General features: G+C 41.8%; 1 protein-coding gene across 4 annotated transcripts in view; it reads right to left on the reverse strand.

The window, feature by feature from the left end:
* Nucleotides 1–1,185: 1,185 nt before the first annotated feature.
* Nucleotides 1,186–19,017, reverse strand: part of MFSD2B (MFSD2 lysolipid transporter B, sphingolipid) — a 41,037-nt gene continuing 23,205 nt past the window's right edge. For 3 of the 4 annotated variants that reach the window (XM_080342190.1, XM_080342189.1, XM_080342192.1), the window contains 8 exons: nt 17,451–17,541; nt 17,229–17,350; nt 14,810–14,893; nt 12,535–12,615; nt 7,788–7,897; nt 6,442–6,585; nt 4,690–4,866; nt 1,186–3,689 (listed from right to left, as the gene is read on the reverse strand). In XM_080342190.1, coding sequence (XP_080198316.1) covers nt 3,632–3,689; nt 4,690–4,866; nt 6,442–6,585; nt 7,788–7,897; nt 12,535–12,615; nt 14,810–14,893; nt 17,229–17,350; nt 17,451–17,541 — 867 coding nt within the window. In that variant the 3' untranslated portion in view covers nt 1,186–3,631. The remainder of the gene's footprint in view (nt 3,690–4,689; nt 4,867–6,441; nt 6,586–7,787; nt 7,898–12,534; nt 12,616–14,809; nt 14,894–17,228; nt 17,351–17,450; nt 17,542–19,017) is intronic. The other variant, XM_080342191.1, reaches the window with a different exon arrangement.

The raw sequence follows: 19,017 nt of genomic DNA on the forward strand, positions 1-19,017 counted from the left end.
CGGCTGACAGTGTGTCCCCTCCTGCAGCGCCTCCAGCTCGTTGACACAGGTCACTGTCACCCCGGTGAGACAGATCATCATCATCAGTGCTTGGGAAGGTGGTGTAACCCCGCAGAGTTTTGCGGTCATCACACGGAAGAATGAATCCTGTCTGCAATTGCTAACCTAAAGATATATAAATCCTTCCAGTTTTAGGTTGTTCTGCTCATACAACAATGTTGAGAGTGACTCGCAAAACACCTGATCACAAACTACAGAAGCTACTGGGCTTGCAGCTTTAGACATTCTGAAGCCCGCACAATTAGCTGAGTCTTGCTTTAATGCATATCTCAAGACTGCTGGATAAAGGGTCTTTTAGCTGAGTGTTGCTCATTATATGCTAAAAGGATTATGTAATGCAGCGTGCAAATGTGTAACCAATTGGCTCCTCAGGGTGTGAATGCAGTGAGAAGATTTTCTATATAATGCCTGTTACTTTCCTTGCTGGCTTTACTCCAGCACCCAGACTTGCACAACTCTGTAATAAACAATATCTCATCTCTGTGTGCTAAATTTGGCTCATTTGTACGCACGCCGGGTGAAGAACCCTGGTTTTGGGACAACAATTTCAACGTTCTTTTTAGGTAGAAAATACAGAGGGGATGAAACTAGAAGACCAGTGACCAGCTCAACTACTGACTACACCAACAGCCAGCCCACTGTAGAAGATTTGGGTTGCTGTCATGAACAGGCATGGTTTGTCTAATGGGGGACTACCCAGTGACACGTAACTCCAGCATCCCTTTCTTTTCTTCCTCTGTTTGTGTAAACCCATGTGCTGGAAGTGCTTGCGTGCAGCCCATGAGGCACCCAGCTGCTTTAATCCAATCTCCCACATTCTTAAAACTGTATTTGGGTATTACCTGAACGAGAGACCCTGGGGATTGAACCTGGTCCTTGTTACTGCCAATCAGTGTGGGGCAGGAGGGTGACATGAGATTAGCATTTAATCTGAATGCCTGTCGGTATAAGAATCTGCTTCTTTCAGTCACATGTTCTGAACATACATAAGGCACACACATCATTTAAAACTGACAAGGAGACATACAAAGTTCATTTTACAGCACCAACGCTAAGCCCTAAATATATATATATATATATATATATATAAAATCTTACCCTGCACTTACTCTTCCATTCTTTTTATTTTAGAAAAATACAATAATTTTCTTTTTTAAAAAAGTACAATTCTGATAATCAAATAAAGTAATTGAGTTGTTCAAAATACAAAAATACTCTGCTGCATTAAATCTATGGGAGCTTTCTATTTTCTTTTTGCACTTCCCGTTGTTGCTACTATATGCAAAGTGAGGACTGAGTACATCTCTGTTAGATAAATACCACATCGTCTCTCCAGGGAAGAGGAAAACACTTCACAATCAACCAAGTTTACCTTGCAAGAGACTGAATTCATATTGGGTGTTGTGCAATCTAGAGGCAACTGCACAACTGATCTAGAAACAATATCTTAAGCCACATTCAAATTACTCCAATCAACCACAGGCAGCAGTTTCTGCAACCCCTTTATCATCAGGCTAAGTGTTTGGCTTATGTAAACTGACACAGATCCACTGCCTTATAGCTACAGATTTATGGCAGCTGAAAACATAACCCATTAAAAAACATTAACAGCTTTTACTGGGGCTTCTGGTTGTTTTTAAAGATGACTGTTCAGAAATACACAAATATTACAGAATAAATCAAACAACCAGAGCTGTTTTCTATGATGTTTTGGAGCGATGTGATATTACTACATAACTTTCCTACTTCAAAGTGCTGTTTCAAATTCCATCAGACTCAAAACTGTAAACAGGCTTATGGTTTTTATTGTTGTAAACACATATGCCCCAGGCATATAAATCTTGATTTGTCCAAGAATCAAAACAAAAAAAACACCAAACCCCTGCCTTAGATGTCAATTCAACGGAAGTCTTAAACAGAGTTAACTCTTACCCATGCGTACTCAAAATACACCCTTAAAGATTCACTCATGATTAAGCATTTTGCTGAATTAAGACAGTTTGTTAGGCCTTAGACTTCAAACTTGCCTGAGAAGGTTTCACTATTAAACTTAATGAGGCTCTCAGTGGATGCACTGGTTTTACTTCACCATGTCAGAGCTTCCCCAGTGTCCAGTCTCAGTACTCTGAGTCAACTCCCAGTAGCCCCTCAGCAAAGGACTGGTGACCACTTGCCTCCGGGGATACTTACTGCAAGTGAGCCCAGACCTGGGCCAGCTCGTCCTCCTGAGACACTTCTGGTGCCAATCAGAGACACCCTCCTGCGCCTTCACACAGCGAAGCCAGCGGGCTGGAAATTCGTGCCTTGTGCTAATTTCTTCAAGGCAAACAAGCCTTCAGCCCTTGGATTCATCCCTCTCCCTCCAGATTTAGATCCATCTTCAGATTGCAGTCATTTTAGCTTAAGCTTGCCTCTGGAGATCTCTGTGTCTCCACTGACTGCAGGAGCCTAGAATGGCCGAGTCTGAACTTAAGTGCTCCAGCAAGTGCCTGAGGGTAGGTGTGGCTTTCCTCTACAAAACGTGTTCAGCAGTGTGAATCTATAGTAGAAATGCATCAGTTAATGCATCTAAAGCATGATGACATCCCTGACTGAATAAAAGCACAATTTAGAAGTCAGGTGTAGCCTCATTACTGTAAAACACAGCGGGCAAGCTGAGATTAACAGTCAGGCCATGGTGTTTTGTGAGGCAGAGCATACACCATGTGAGAAATCGGTGAGTATCATGGTTACTTGAAGGCCAAAATTTACAGAAATATGAATGGCGTAGTCTAATCTTTGGAAGAGATCACTGATTTGAGGTTTCCTGAGTGGAGATGTCGCTTTTGAAAATGTGAAGTACTCACCTCTAACAAAGATCGGTTTACAGGTCTCAGAAGCAAGGAACTCCAGTAAATGGGAAATGTAAGGTTCTGTTTCATACAAAATCTATAAAGTTAAATTACATCAAAATCTCTTTCAGAAAAACTCTTTGTGAGAAAATCCTCAAAACACGCCTGCATCAGTGAATTGCTTCATTTCAAAACAAAGTAAACCCTAACTTGATATAGTAAACTTCAGGATTCCCAAGTGCTTTCCAAACACACTAGCGTGCAATTTACAGATAGAGATTATGTTCAAAAAACACCCCAGTCTCTAAGGGTGAAATACATCACACAAGTTAAAATTTGGGTTGTGCATCACATTTACACTTATTTTCCCTTGACCTACAAGTCCATAGACTCTCTTATTGCAATGAGACCGCAGCTTTCTGTTAGTCATTGAAAAACAAACACACACAACCCCCGAGCTTTCAACAGCTTCCATTCCTGAACATTTGTAATATCTTTTTTAGCACAGTGCATGGAGATATATAGATATATCTCCATATATATATATATCTATATATAAAATATATATAGATATATATTTTGCATGGTGGTGCCCTCTCCTGATTTCATTACTGACTGTGTCAGAATCATCCTTTATCCTTTTTGACAAAATGTGAGCAGAGGAAAAACCCAGAGGACTCTCACAGAGTTTGCGTGTGGGAGGTGAGCCTGTATTTGGAAAATCATTGTATTCGGAGCTTTCAGACCGAGGTGTCCTCTTTGTGGTCATCCAGGTTCTCTGTGCTTTGATGGCTCCTTCTGTTAAAAGCAGAACGAATGATGTGTGAACAGATTTCTGGCCTTTACTGCTGACTAATCAAGCTACAGTTTGGCAGTCTCGAACAACTGAGAACCACCAGCACGGTGTAGTTGTTAAGGGCAGTGACTAAAGTACAGAGAGACCAGTTCCATTCCAGGTTGTTTAGCTTGTCCCCTCCAATCTGTAGCTGCCACTCAAGAAAGCAGCTGGTACCTGATGGACCAGTGTCCCACCTGCCAACCCTGTGCAGGTATCTGAGATACCTTGGGGTGACGAATGGGTCCCAGACACCCATGTGTAAGCCCTGGAGTTGATCCCTTAGCATGGAAATCAATTTCGAACTCCAGTAAATAAGACAGAGTAACAACATATTTTGATATTTAATCCACAAATCTGCTAGATTAAGACTGTTTTTATGTATGTCCTCAATATACCAAGGATTCAGTGGACAGCGGTGGGTGATTTCAAGCTAGGCAAGATTGTCTTTGCAGTGGGAGGGGAAGAAGGAGAGTGACAGGGTAAAAGGGGAAAGAACAGCTCAAAGCTGTCCTTTCTTCTTCTCCCACCATCTTTCCTGCCTACGCCTCTAAATGGTTCGGATGTTTCTTATATGCCATAAACATCAAGAATGCAGTCAAGAATCGCCTTTTCTTCTATATACAAGTAAACTGTAACTATTCGCATTTTCTCCAGAAATTTATTCTACATAGAATATTCTCAATTTCTGGCTTGAAACACTGCACCACAAGAGTGCTTTGTGCACCACTCCAGAGAAAAAGTAAAATGTATCTGATAAATGGTCCTCTAAGCAGGTAGTACTACACTACAAAAGTAAAATACTGGAGCATGTAATGGTATCACTCAGTTAATAATTCAACTAATATAGTGTTGTTTTGTTTTCTTGTAAGGAATCTATATTGTTAGCCAATAATTTTTGCCCAGTATGACTACGAGCTGCTGCAATGACGTTGTTGCTGCTTGCTGCCAATTCAAACCTACCTTAGCTCTTCAAGCGCAAGCTTTGTTTCTTTCCGACTTTCTTCAGTGATGGGATAGAAAAGAAGTATAAATAAACCTGCCAGGATGAGCACAGCAGGGACCACTCCGATGAGGATTTTCAGGGTGAGGATCACATCATTGGATTGTCTGCATATCCCTGGCTTGTATCCGGTAAACCTGAACAAATGGAAATAGCAGCTGTGGGTGTAAGTCCAAAGCAAAAAGGCAGTTGCTCATCTGAAGGCCTTTTCTTGGGTCACTATTTTCTCCCAACATTTTAAAGCTGTTCTCCGTTTTTTTCCTACACCTCTCTATTTCCTTCCCTTCATTACATGTTTCAAATCTCATTTTCAAATCTCATTTTCAAAATCTCATCTCTGTGCTCTATTTCAGATAACTCTGTTACCTCTGTATTTTCTCATTATTATAATGTAACATTTAACTACTAAGAGGAGCACGGAATCCCATGTAAGGAAAACGATCTGTTAACGTGTTTCCTATTAATATTCAGCAAAGTATTTAGGCTCTGCTTTAAAAGTATGCAAGTAATCTGACCAATTTCAACAGCAGTAATTAACTTTAATTTAAACACACACTTAAGCACTCTTGTCAAGATAGACAAATTTTCTCAAGTGCTTAGAGTTAGGTACACACTTACAGTTCATTAATTCGGGGCTTCCATGCAGTCCCACAACTGCTGATATAACCAAATTCCCATTCCCAGTTTGTGGAACGAGTTTATTTTTCTCTGAACGTGCACCTATGAAAGCTACAGCTCATTTGGCATCACTCTGTGTTCTCCCACAAACATCTGCTTTGGCAAACTGCTGGGACCTAACTGGAATGCAACTGAAAATGGGCTAGTTGGTGAACAGGGATTTGTTTGAGGGTGTTAGCAGCAAGTATCTACAATTCCGAAGCCCAAAATGTTCAGCCAGGCACTGCCTGCTATTGACATTTAGGCTAAAGGCCCTGAAACAAAACATTCTGGTTACTAAAAGCTAACTTGGAGTCAGGGGCAAAATAGAGTTTCAGACAAGTTTCCTTCTAAGTTTTTTGGGTGCCGTGTGCTGTAGCAGCGACAGTCCAAGATCCTTTCTGCCAGGTCACGTACAAAAGCAGGGCAGGAGGTAGCTGAACACTTTCTGAGCCTGATCCTAGTTGGAACAGACAAGGTGAAAGTGGAAGGTGAACACAAAGCATCTTCCAAACTGACATGGTCTAGGTCAGATGTGTCAAACTCATTTTCACCAGGGGCAACATCAGTCTTGCAGTTGCCTTCAAAGGGCCGAGTGTAATTTTACGACTGGATAACTGTAGGAGTAGTTACATTTACTTGGTCTAGGTGATGGGCAGAGCTGTGAGACAGACACTGTTCCTGACTCTGATCAGTGTCCAGCTCCCTAAAACCACGTGGGAATTGGTGATCCTTTTATGCTGAATGGGCCACTACACATCCCTGAAAGCACTCCAGTCCATGTAAAGACTTAGAAGCTCACATACATAGTCCAGCCCAGACATAACAGAGAATGCACAAAGCAAAATATCACTTGTGGGGGACCTTTATTTGCGGAGCTTTTATGTTTAGTTCTTTATTCATATAAGCCACTAAAATTTACACAAGTAATTTGGAAAAAGGAAAATCTAAAGGAATTCAGGCCTTTCTGACCTTTAACTCCACAGGGTAAAGGTGGAGTAACCTCAGAATTCTTTCAGAGCAGATCCATTAAGGGGAAACGCAGGGTTACTTACTCCAGGCCTGCTGCAGAAATTCCTAAGCCAATTCCTGCTGACATCTTGGTAAAGAAAACATAAGAAGAATAGAAAATGGTTTCGTGTCCTTTTCCATGAGGATTCTGCAGGCGGAAGTTATCAACAACATCAGGCAGCATTGACCTAGAGATGAGCGAGATAAAAGAGAAACTCAAGCCAAAATCTCTTCTCAAAGTCCAACACCCCTTCTCCCTTTTTAACATGTGATTGAGGAAGTCATGCAGTGAAATAATCTAGTTCAAAAAGTCCTATTGCTGGACAGGAGGGCAAAAATCCATGTAAGAAACACATGGTCACCTATTGCAAAGTAGAAAACCAGCTGAAAAACTTACTGGGAGGTGGCAAAATTCTTCAGACTGATTCCAATCAGAAGTTGTGATATTACAAGAGTGCAGCAAAAACCACATTTCTTAAGATTTCAAGTGGCTCTGAATAGTTTTACTCCGAAGCAACTCTTTTGACAAGCCAACAACATTTTCAGAAACCAGTGAGGTCTATTTTCTCTTTACTTCAAAGAGGCTGAATTTGGTAATGAGGAATCAGAATGGAAGCTGCCCAAATGTCAGTTGTGAAGTGACATTATATTTCTAATATAAGTCCTGATTTACTGTTGGAAAAAAGGGCTTCTCACCCTCTGTGCAGAAAAGTTTACACAGTCTGACAGCTTATTTCAAACTCTGTTTCCACGATCCCTTGAAGTTTTCAGGGTATTGTACAAATGAGTAATGCAAAACAGCTCTCTCAGCAAGGGTCTTGTTTTCTGGTCAATTTGACCTGAATTTTAATTACTCTCTCTGGAGAGGAAATGTCTGATCCTGCTCATCCTTGAGCAGTTTTTCCCCCACACATTTTCAGTCCTCAAGAGCAAAAGACCTTGAATTCTCAGTTTCTTTTAGTCATATCCTTGTGTTATTTGATCTATAACAGAGGACTGTTCAAGCAGGGTAAGTAACTTGGCTTATGTTTCCTCTGCTACGTTCTTAATTGTTCAGCATTATTTGATTTATCCAACTTCATCGTTTCTGTAGTTGTTTGAAAGCAAACCTAAGCAGCTGATTTATTGTTCTCACAAGTTCTATAGCTACTTAGATTATTGTTTCATCTACATACTCTTATGTACAAAGAACAGCTACCATTACAGTAGACGTAATCTGTGAACAACAAGGCAACCACTGCCAGTAGCCTCTATTATAAAAGCAGAAAAAGATTCTTAAAAGTGACTCTTGCCAAATTCTGCTTCTTCCAGAGGCAAATTCCGTGTAGTAGTATATACATGTGACATGGCCATATACCCCTTCCCCACCTCAAACGTAAAATTCTCCTACCATGGCAACAGAAGAGATGCTGCAATGCTCAGACCAGAGACGAAGGCCACCAAATAAGCCAGGATCAAGTTTGGAATGGTCACTAGCATGACTGCAAAAGGAATCATCCACTGAGGAAGAAGAAAAACAGCACATCTAACTTACAGGATGCACTACTCAACAGTATACAGATTGTTCCCTTCAAAATATAGGATTACGTTATGAAACCATTTACACACAGCAATGCCTAACACTTCAGTATTTTGATGAAATGGCATTTCCAAAGAGCCCTGAGCCCATCTGTATTTATTTATTGTCATGGTTCAATCCCAGCTGGCAACTAAGCCTCACACAGTCACTCCCTCACTCTCCTCCAGTGGGATGGGGGAGAGAATTGGAAGGGTAAAAGTGAGAAAAGTTATGCGTTGAGTTAGAGACAGTTTAAAAGCTAAAGCAAAACCCATGCATACAAGCAAAGCAAAACAAGGAATTCATTCACTACTTCCCACGGGCAGATGAGTGTTCAGCCATCTCCAGGACAGCCGGGCTATATCACATGTAATGGTTACTTGGGAAGACAAATACCATCACTCCAAACATCCTCCCCACTTCTCCTTCTTCCTCTAGCTTTATATGCTGAGCATGACATCATATGGTATGGAATGTCCCTTTGGTCACTTGAGGTCAGCTGTCCCAGCTGTGTCCCCTCCCAGCTTCTTGTGCACCCCCAGCCTGCTCACTGGTGGAGAAAAGGCCTTGAATCTGTGTAAGAGCTGCTCAGCGATAACTAAAACATCCCTGTTTTATCAACACTGTTTTCAGCAGAAATCCAAAACTCAGTCCTATAGTAGCTTCTAGGGAAAAAATTAATTGTATTCCAGCCAAAACCAGCACACCTATCATGGAGGAATCAGAGAAAAGTGGGACAAGCCATGGCAATGCTTTCTCCGTGAGCGGTATTAGGGCTATGACTGCACTGGTAGATTAAACAGTCCCAGGAGCCTATTTATCAGTCATGAGGCCGGCTGGCAGACCCTGGCCACATCCATACTCCTAAACATTCACAGTCTCCAAAAGAAGTGTGGCCACATAAATACATTTTGTGAAGAGCCCTTAGGTGGGCTAGATCCCAAACTGTGCCCAGGTATTTCCTGAGAGATTGCTAATCAGCTTGTGCTAAGATTTTTCTGCCAATTTAGTAAGAGATGACCAAACACCTGTTTCTGTTCTAGGCCAGTGAACTATTTAACTTACTATTAGAAACAAAGCCTTGAAACATCATCACACTGCATTTCAAGGGGAAGGGTGAGGGTTCAATGGTCATTTTGAATTGTAAATATCCCATGTCACACATCATCGTGAGTTTGGAAGAAGAGTTTGCTTACACCTTCATTTCCAATTGCTGCTTTAAAGCAATCTAGGTACTCAGCAATAACTAAAACGAGGAGAGCAGTGTGGTTTACTCCCACCCCACATAGACAGATACACTCATGACATTGCACGAGTCACTAAGCCTACCCTCAAAACCAAACTAATTTGGGATGCTCAGGATTTGTTTTCCGGCAGTACCTAAACCCACCAGATTCCCCCAACTTCAACTTGAGGCAATGGGCTTACAGGACTGCAAATCCCCTATTTTAAATGCCGATTGGATGCACACAGCCCAGCTGTCCCCTACCCATCACATGCTCCATCTCCCACGCCTGTGAACCATGGGCACAGCACATGTAGAATCCAGAATCAGGGGCTTATCTACAGGGCATTTTAATGATGGGGGATTAGTTTAACATTAAGTGTTTCAATCCTCTGTACTTGCAGCCTGGGAGTTGAGGGTATGAGAAGAGCTTTCACAGAGAGTGATTCCCCTAAGCACTGCTATTTACAGTTCTGTATGATAAGTGATTCTGGGAGCCCTGGAGTCTAATCCATTATGTTTACGCTTTAAATGCGTTTCCCATCTAAAGCACTTGCTCCTAACCTAAGGAGGCAGAAAATAACCTTTCCTGACTGCAAGTCCCCAGCACAGATAGATAATCCTTGCATTAGCCCAATGTGGTGGCAAAATCGTTATTTCACCACAAGAGAGCACTCCAGCAATACAAGATTTTATGTTGCCTATGAGCAATTTTATGACTGCCTTATGCTCCACATGGGGCACTCACTCAGAAACCAAAGCACTCAAACAAAATCCTAGATCGATAATAATAATCATTGTAAATGTAATTTTCTACTGAAAGAGAAGCACAACCCGCAGGACTGAGGCTTCGACGCCCTGAAGTCTCACTCACGCAATGGTGGTGCAATCACGGGGGCAGCGTTCCTGCTGCAATAAACAGCTAATGCATCTCCTTTCCTTCTTACAAAGCAAATATTCTGTTATTGGCACCCTGCTCCCCAGTCACAGGGCTGCTCTCCTTCAAGACATAAACCATATCCTGCAGTTATCGCGTGTCTTCCATCCATTCCCTGACAGCACCGTGGAAGGCGATGCATCCGTGCTGGGATGCTGCAGGTGGTACCAGCCTGTGCAAAAGCACCTTCTGAAGGACAAATTAGGAAAAGGTGCAGCAAGGGTGTGAGTGGAAATGGGGATGGGAGGGTGGAAAAGCGGCTGCATAGCCAGGATTCATCCAAGGACATGTCTCCGTGATGCACAGTGCTGATAACAGACAAAACCCGCGTATGTGCGGGGAGTTGAAAAGATTAAGGGCATTTTTGGATTATTTTTAATTTTTTTATACTAAATCCTCCAAAACCCGCAGCCAAAAGGAATTATTGGCCAAGATGGAACTTAGGGTTGTGAGTGAAAGCAATCTTCCCTTTTAGACACCTTGCCAAAACCATGAATCAGCAAGTTGCCACAATTCTTAAAACTTCTCATGACAACTTCATCTTCAGGCACCAGTTGAGAGATTTACCGACTGTAAATTTGGTGTTTGCCCTGTGAGGGCAGAGCAGACAATACAAATGAATGTAGCACATGGAAACAGAGGTAAATATAGTAATTTCTAGCCTGTGCAGCAACCTGATCATGGGAAGAACACTCCCAAGGATCCTGCTTGGGTATGACCCCATACTTGCAGAAAGTCTAAGCAATAAACTTCTAGGAAGTTTAGATACGTCATCAGTACTTAGACTGTTGATCGTCTCTTGTGGTGGAATGAGTAAAAAAGGAGCAATATCAGTGGAAGGAAGCCAAGATTCTTGTTGCCTATCTACCTATGCTGCCTTCTATATTCTTTCAGGGGTCTCTTTGATGTAGAACCACTTCAACAGCAAAAATTAGCCTGGAGCAGTATGACTTTGTATTTCTTTTCAGGAAGCTGAATTTCAAATGACATCTTCACCCTGAACCTAAGTAAAGTTTTGGAAAAAAACCCTTGTTTTTTCCCCTGCCTCTTTCCATTCCAGAAGAACATTCCCCAGTGACAAACACAGGAACCCTGAATGATGTGATTTCATTTCACAGTGCGAGAGAACAGATTAGCTGTACAGATCACGCAAGGTGGTAGCATAGCAAGCCCCTGTGAGGCACTGCCAGACACAAAATCCATCACTGAGTGCACACTGAGTCCCTTGAGAAATGTCTACAAGGTGAAATAGAGAGGTGGCTTTTTTTTTCAATCCAGCCCCCACTTAGACCATAACACAGTCAAGCAACTCAACTGTAAAATTAAGTTAAACCATGTTTACAGAGGTGCTGACAGGCTTCCCAGTCATGTTAAACTAAATTTATAGAGCCAAGCTGGTTGAAGAAAGCAGTTTTCTTAGCCACGTAGACAGAGGAGGAGATTTCCTGAGGAGAAAATCTGCATTCCCTGGTCCAGTCAATGGTCCAATACTGCTTTTGGCAATTCCCTTTGCTCAAGTGGTAAAAAGCATATTTGGAACTTGGGTTTTGAAGTTCTCGTTCTTTGGAAGTCATTCCAACACACAGATTTTAATTCCAAAAATTATAACTGTTCAATTATATTCAACAATTCTCACCAGATCTAAACTTTTCAGCTTTGTTCGGATTTTGACATATAGCTTCAGGCTGGATTTTCCAAGTCCTCATGCTTTGTTGTGCACAAGGCAGACAATTTTTCTTTCCTCTTTCATAAGTAATTGAAGGTAAACAGGGGAAAAATAGGGAGGAACAGTCCTGTACAATGACTCACTGAGGATGATGACAGAAAATTGCTGCTGTCTGCATTAAGTGAAGGACTTAAAATAATCCATCAGGGATGAGGGCAGGCTTGCTGAGCTGGCTTTGCAGAGCTGTGTCAAAGTTAAACTAGGCTTCTTTTCTCAGGTAGGTCACCTATTTCTTTACTTCACTAATAACTGTCTGTTCAGAGGGATGGGGGCACCTCTGCCTTTTTATGTTTCCAGAGAAGGATGAGTGACAGACTCCTGCTTCCTCCTCCGTGGCTGAATCACAGATGTGTTCAACTCAGCACAAAGACAAAACAAGCCTCGCACAGCAGATAACTTGTCGATCTGAGGCAAAACGGACCTGAATTTATAAAATCTCATTGGGGTTCACGTCTGAGAGACGTCAAATTCAGAGCTGGTGCAGATTCTTAAATAAACTGGGACCTCCCTTCAGTATCAATCCATTTCTCAGAAGTTTCTCTTGGAAACTTGGAATCTCTCTGAAATTCGGTATAGCGATTTAAAACTCTGAAACTGAGAAAATTTAATGTAGCACTTGAAAGAGCTCCTGAAGCAGCTCCAGTTGTCAAATGAAGGGAGCACAGATTTTTTTCTCAAAGGATTTGCTTACCGAAATCCCACATGCTGCACACTTCTTGCCAAATCGCTGCAGAAACTTCTGCCAGAAGGGAATGCTCACAGCTGCCGATACCTACAATCGACAAAAAATGCATCTGTATCTTACTGCCACTGTTTTCTACAGCTGTAGAGCTCACAGAGATCTTTTTGTCTAGTACATTACAGTCTGAAAGGAAGGTGAACTCACAGATTCCTGTTTTTCCTCATCCTTTGAATGAGTTTTTTTAAATTCACTGTTACATATTACAAACAAAAGCTATCCGTGAGAGGGTTTTCCACAGTCAAATATCAGAAGGCAACGTCTTAAAATTTCCTTTTCCTAATGTAACCCACAGCAGTTAAAGCTATATGTGATACAGTCATTAAAGTTTAAACATATTTCAAACAGTCATAATATGTGCTAATGCCTTTTGTCTCATTATCTGAACTTGGCAAACGTTACGTGAATGAAGCTCTACCACATCATACAGGAAGAAAGCTGAAGCATAAAATACACTTATCTAAAGATACACTCAGAGCACGTAACCCATTCTACATGTTTATTCTTAGGAACAACTTCTAAGAGAAGTAGTTGCTTACAGTCAACATTACCATGTCCTGTACTGTAATACTCACCTGACAGCAGCAACAACTCCAGTACCATTGCACTGAAGTATTACTGCTAATGTCAGCCTTACAATCAACCTAAATTCAAATGTCATCTCATTGTTACAATTATATTCCACTATTTACTGACTTTACTGTCTCTTGCCTCCCTTCTTGGTGTCCATTACTTGCAGAGCTTTAAGATATTGTCCTGGTTTTGGCTAGGATAGAGCTAATTTTCTTCCTAGTAGGTGGTATAGAGCTGTGTTTTGGATTTAGAGGCAGAGTAATGACGATAATACACTGATGTTGTGGTTGTTGCTAAGTAGCCAAGGACTTTTCAGCTTCTCATGCCATACCAGGTACCCAGGAAGCTGGGAGGGGACACAGCCAGGACAGCCGACCCAAAGTGGCTGAAGGCATATTCCATACAATATGATGTCATGTTCAGCATATATTTTTGAAGAAACTTGCCAGAGAAAATGGTGCTTGCAGATGGGCTGAGTATCTATCACTAGTGGGTTGAATATCAATGACCGGGTGGCGAGCATTGTACATAATTCATTTTGTATGTTCTTTTACCTCTTTCTGTCCTCTTCCTTTGCTGTCCTACTAAACTGTCTTTATCTCAACCCAAGAGTTTGACTTCTTTTTCCATTCTCCCACCCAGGCCACTGGAAGGTGGCAGGGAGGGAGGGAGGGAGTAGCTGTGTGGTCCTCAATTGTTGGCTGGGGTTAGACCATGACAGACACACAACAGTAATACCTCGCTCTCCAACATTTTGGTTTTAATAATTGGAAAAGTTCTGTCTAATAATGTGGGAAAGGAAGAATCAAAAAGGGATAGGAATGGTGGGAGGCTGGGACCCAAGAAGTGGAAATGAAGTTCTCCTAAGATGGTTCCATAAAGTGTCTGTGCCAAATGGGTCAGAAACATGCAACAGCTGAAAATGACTGCTGCAGCATGGGGTACGGCAGACAAATCCTCTACAACATATTTTAAAACTGCAGTACATGCACATCCCAGTAATTACGCCACATTAAATGTTCTACTTGTGTTAAAAGGACTTTGGTCAGGAGGATGAAAACGACAGCTTTCAACTAATACTTCTTGTAATCATAAAGTAAATCCTGCAGTACAGGAGCAGTGTGTAACTGAGTCATAAGTATCACCTAAGCGAGCAGAATTCTACCTCTGCATGTCAAGAAAAAATGTTCTGTAAAAGAATCCTTTTATCACACTGCCATTTGCTCTAGAGAGGAATCTTCATATCTCTGGATATTTTAAATATTTATCCTTGCAAGCTGCCTAGCCCAGAAGGCTCATGTGTATGAATACACAAATTAAAATTGTTTAATTTTCAGCATACCAGACTGGGGAAAGGGAAAAAGGAGCTAAAACTCTAGACCTCCTTTCTGGCAGCAGCTTTTGCCCTTTATAGAAGCAGAAAGTGACTTAAAGGTAAAAACAGTAAGGAATTAATTAAAAGCTCCAAAGCATTAATTTTTTAGAAGTATAGTAAGGAACAACAGCTTTATTTCAAACAGGCAATGCAAAAGATGGCATAGCTTTTTGACAACTCTGTCTAGACACAGAAGTCTCTTTGACTTCTGTTATTTTGTGCCAAAAACCAGTGAGAACCAGCTATCAGACGAAAACATGGGAGAGAAGTGCAACTCACCAAGATGGTCACCACCAAATACTGGAAGTGATTGCGAAGATCAGCAGCATGAGTGCAGAAAAGGACAAAGTTGCTCTGCTCCAGCTGTTGAATTGAAGACATTTGGTGACCATCAAAAAAAAGAAAGGAAAAATAAATAAGAGATAAATGACATCACACTCCATGCTAGCCAAACATAGTTAGTTACCGATTTGTTAAATGTAGCATTTGGGAGTCTGATTCCTTCCTTTTAAAGCAATTTAAAGCAGCAATAACTCTCCTGCTCTCACTGGAGTAACATGCCAATGATATTGGGGCAAGCGAGAGGTAAACCACACATCTAATACAGGATAAAACCAACCAAAACAGGAACTGCCTTAAGAGAGGATTCTGTCTAAAGGCTTTATTCCCTGTGTTGCAATTGCCTTGTGTCGTTGTCACAGCTACAGCTGCAGACTGCTGCAAGAAATCACCCTTCCTTTTCCATAGCAATGCCGTAAATCTTTCCCCAGAAGCTCTGACCTTGACACAAGTTACTCTTCAGTTGCAGTTACACTCATGCCAACTCCCTGTAGTAGAGCGGCTAACTGCTGGTTTTGTGTACAATTTGGCTAAGGAGTGTAGCTTTGGGTCAGATATCTCCGTGAGTCTGCGTACTTGTTGGATGGGAGGATCGAGCTGCCTTGTGTTATAACAACAGGTGAAGCCACTGCCACCACGGTTATGCAGAACTCAGGCGGGTTCTGAACACCAGAATATGGTTCAGGCCCAGCTCCAACAGAAGTAGAATGACAGAGGAGGATTTAATACTCATACCACAGCAGGATGATCAACTCTTGCTCCCTTGTGTGCTTGTAGATTATAAGTGACAAATCATCTGTATACAAATTAGGATAAAAGTTACATCCCCTCTCCACTGCCATCAAAGCCTTCCCCAGCTTGTGTCCCCGTTTACTCTGCCTTCACCTTAGATGTAGAATATCATGCTCTGGGTCTATGGCCAATGCACTTTTACCAGCCTGTGCCTTTTCTCACCAGTAATTCACTCACTGAATTCCATGAGGTCAGTGTTTCTTCCTTGAATCACAAGAGCAAGGGTTGCTCATGCTGCCTGAACCGGGGCAATACAGGTTCCAGCTGCTGCCTCATCTCACACCTTCCCTTCAGTTTGTACAAATGGAAAAATGAAGTGATACGGCCTGACAGAAGACCTTTTCCTCTCCAGGTGCTGTCAGCAGGTAGCTGTTGACCAGCTATATCCTTACTGACTGACTGGATGCTGGAAGGACCAGGACCATAAGGGACCTTTTGTCTTTCATCTTCTCCCTGTCTCTGCTGCTGCTCACAGGGCCTACAGCTCTCAGATGTGAGCAGAAATGCTTCTGCTACTGTTTCTCACCCTTGGACCTTCCAGCAAGAACTGGCAGGTGCTGTAAAGGACAGGCTACTAACTGTGCCCAACTCCAGGCCAGCAGGAAACTTTGGTGCACCTCTGGCAAACAGTCTTTTAAGCAGCCCTTCCAAAGAACTAACTGGTTGACCAGGACTACTGGTGAACACAGCACTGCTCTCTTACATGACCCATTCTTGCTCTCTGCTGTGATATTTGCTTGACCAATGGCTCATGTGTCTAAGAGTCTGTTGACAAAAAATGAATATTATTTGCTTTTCAAAATCGAACCAAATTCAACAGATGTGTACAGGTTCATATTAAAATAACGTATTTACTGAGTTGAACGTAGCTCAAAAATTGAGCTTCAAAGAGACTGCTGGACTATGAGGAGTAAGGGTTCCTTACTAAGCAGCTTGAAGTTTTTCTGCAGCTTCTCTCTATGGGAGGACATACATCTTTTTGCGAGAGCCACATTTGACTGCAGGTCCTCGTTTGAAAATGAGCTGTATCTAGCTTCGAGACAGGTGAGACCTCCTGCCTCTGAACATCTTCTTACTCTGACCTAATGCCTTCCATCATGAAAGGCTCCATAAGAACCAGTTCAGCTGCCATCTGAGAACAGTCACCTATGCAAAGGAAAGGGGCAATGGTTTGAAGCGGTACACACTATAGAGAAGAACAGAGAGAAGAGGAAAAAGCATTCTCTAAGCAACTGAAACCACAGGAGACTGTAGATAGATAACATATAATGACCTAATCTGAGTCACTAGGACTAGTTCCTCATCTTTTATGGGGGGAAAAAATAAAAAGCCATCTTTAAATGGTCAGGACTTTGGTTTTGCTTTTTGTTTGAAAGAACCATCTCCAGCTGCACAGGACCCCAGGCACCAAAAAGGGACTCTGGTTCCCTACTGGTTTGTAGGGGAAGGCACCTCCCCCTCTATCAGCACCTCCAGTCAAAGGTTATTTGCATTTCAGCTGCCACAGACTTCCCCATGCTGGGACAGGACTGAGGCCAACACACAGACACAGAGAGCCTGAAGTTACCTGAACTGCTGTCGAGATGAGAAGAAACGAAGCTGTAAGTTTCACATATGGACCGTGCTTCATGGTGAGTCCAAGCCCCTTACAAAAAGGAATTGCTCTGTCTGAATTTAAGGCATAAGGATCTAAGAGGAACAAACCACATAAAATAACAATTTTTTTTTTTCAGAGATTAATGCAAAATATTTATGATTAAATCTAGGCATACTTATATATATATCTTACCATCTTTTTCCTTTACTCCAAGAAAAAGAATGACGATTCCAAGAAGATACACACCTCCTATGACCCCTGCTGCAATCATATAAACTTTTGCCTTTGGAAAGAAAAAAGACGTGTTTGAAATTGTGACAGGAGAATGACAAGACATGATGAAAATTTCAGTCTCTTTCTGGTGAGTCATCTGCAAATGAAGAAATGCCCGTCAAAAGACAGCCAACTGTCTTTTATGAAAAATGTTCACTTCTGCAGAATCACAGAATCACAGAATCAACTGGGTTGGAAAAGACCTCAGAGATCATCAAGTCCAACCCTTGGTCCAACTCCAGTCCATTGACTAGATTGTCTAATCTCAGTTTAAAAAGCTCCAGGGACAGTGAGTCCACCACCTCCCTGGGCAGCCATTCCAATGCCTGACCACTCTCTCCATAAAGAATTTCTTTCTAATATCCAGCCTAAATTTCCCCTGGCAGAGTTGAAGCCCATGGCCCCTTGTCCTATTGCTGACTGCCTGGGAGAAGAGACCAATCCCCACCTGGCTAGAACTGCCCTTCAGGTAGTTCTAGAGAGTGCTGAGCTCACCTCTAAGCCTCCTCTTCTCCAGACTAAACAAGCCCAGCTCCCTCAGCCTCTCCCCATAGGGCTTGTGTTCAAGTCCCTTCATCAGTCTTGTTTCTCTTCTCTGGACCCGCTCCAGCACTTCAATGTCTTTCCTGACCTGAGGGGCCCAGAACTGAACACAATACTCCAGGTGTGGCCTCCCCAATGCAGAGCACAGGGGAAGGATCACTGCCCTTGTCCTGCTAACCATGTTATTTTTGATACAGGACAGTTGCAGTTCATTTATAAACAACACTTACTTTAGGATAAATGCAGGGCACATATGTATATATTTCTCAAAAAAAAAAGAAAAACTAAAGAAGCAGCAGCTGTGAACACAAGGGCTACTGTGTTGGTGACCAGAATGTTGTAAAAATTTGCTTATAGTGAGACTAGTTATAGATATATAGAGTCATCTATCGAAAGCAGGCAGCATCCACCAAGTGATTCTGATTTTTAGTAAGTTCAGTTGCTCAAGCTACACAGACTGCAAGCTATATCTTCATGCTGGGTAGCAAAGCCCTCGGAACTGACGTAAACATAATTACTACAGTTACTGCGTTTATACAGAATGATAAAAAAACTTCCTTTAAGCTCCAATGAATTTTAGAGATCACACTTTAATGCCAATTTTTGGAGAATATCTTAGTTTGCATGCTTGCTTTAACAGTTACTTAGTGAAATATTCAAGCAAATTCAGAAATCTTTGCTTCCCATTAGCCAGGGGAACAAAGCCTCCAAGGACGCCTCCCAGACCATTAGCTCATATTTATTGTTTCTAGTTCTTGAATAAAGCTTTAAAAAAATATTTTGCTTTAGTATTCTGTAATAATTTATTTTATACTGTGTTATCAAATATAAAATCAGTGCTAGTTACAGAGTTTTATGATAATGATTATTTGATAGGAAAACTGAATTCCAAATTATCGGTAATATGTTGCAAATGGAATTTTTATAAATCTAGGAAGGAACC

This window comes from Nesoenas mayeri (genome assembly GCF_963082525.1).
Source record: "Nesoenas mayeri genome assembly, chromosome: 3".
Classification (NCBI taxonomy): domain Eukaryota; kingdom Metazoa; phylum Chordata; class Aves; order Columbiformes; family Columbidae; genus Nesoenas; species Nesoenas mayeri.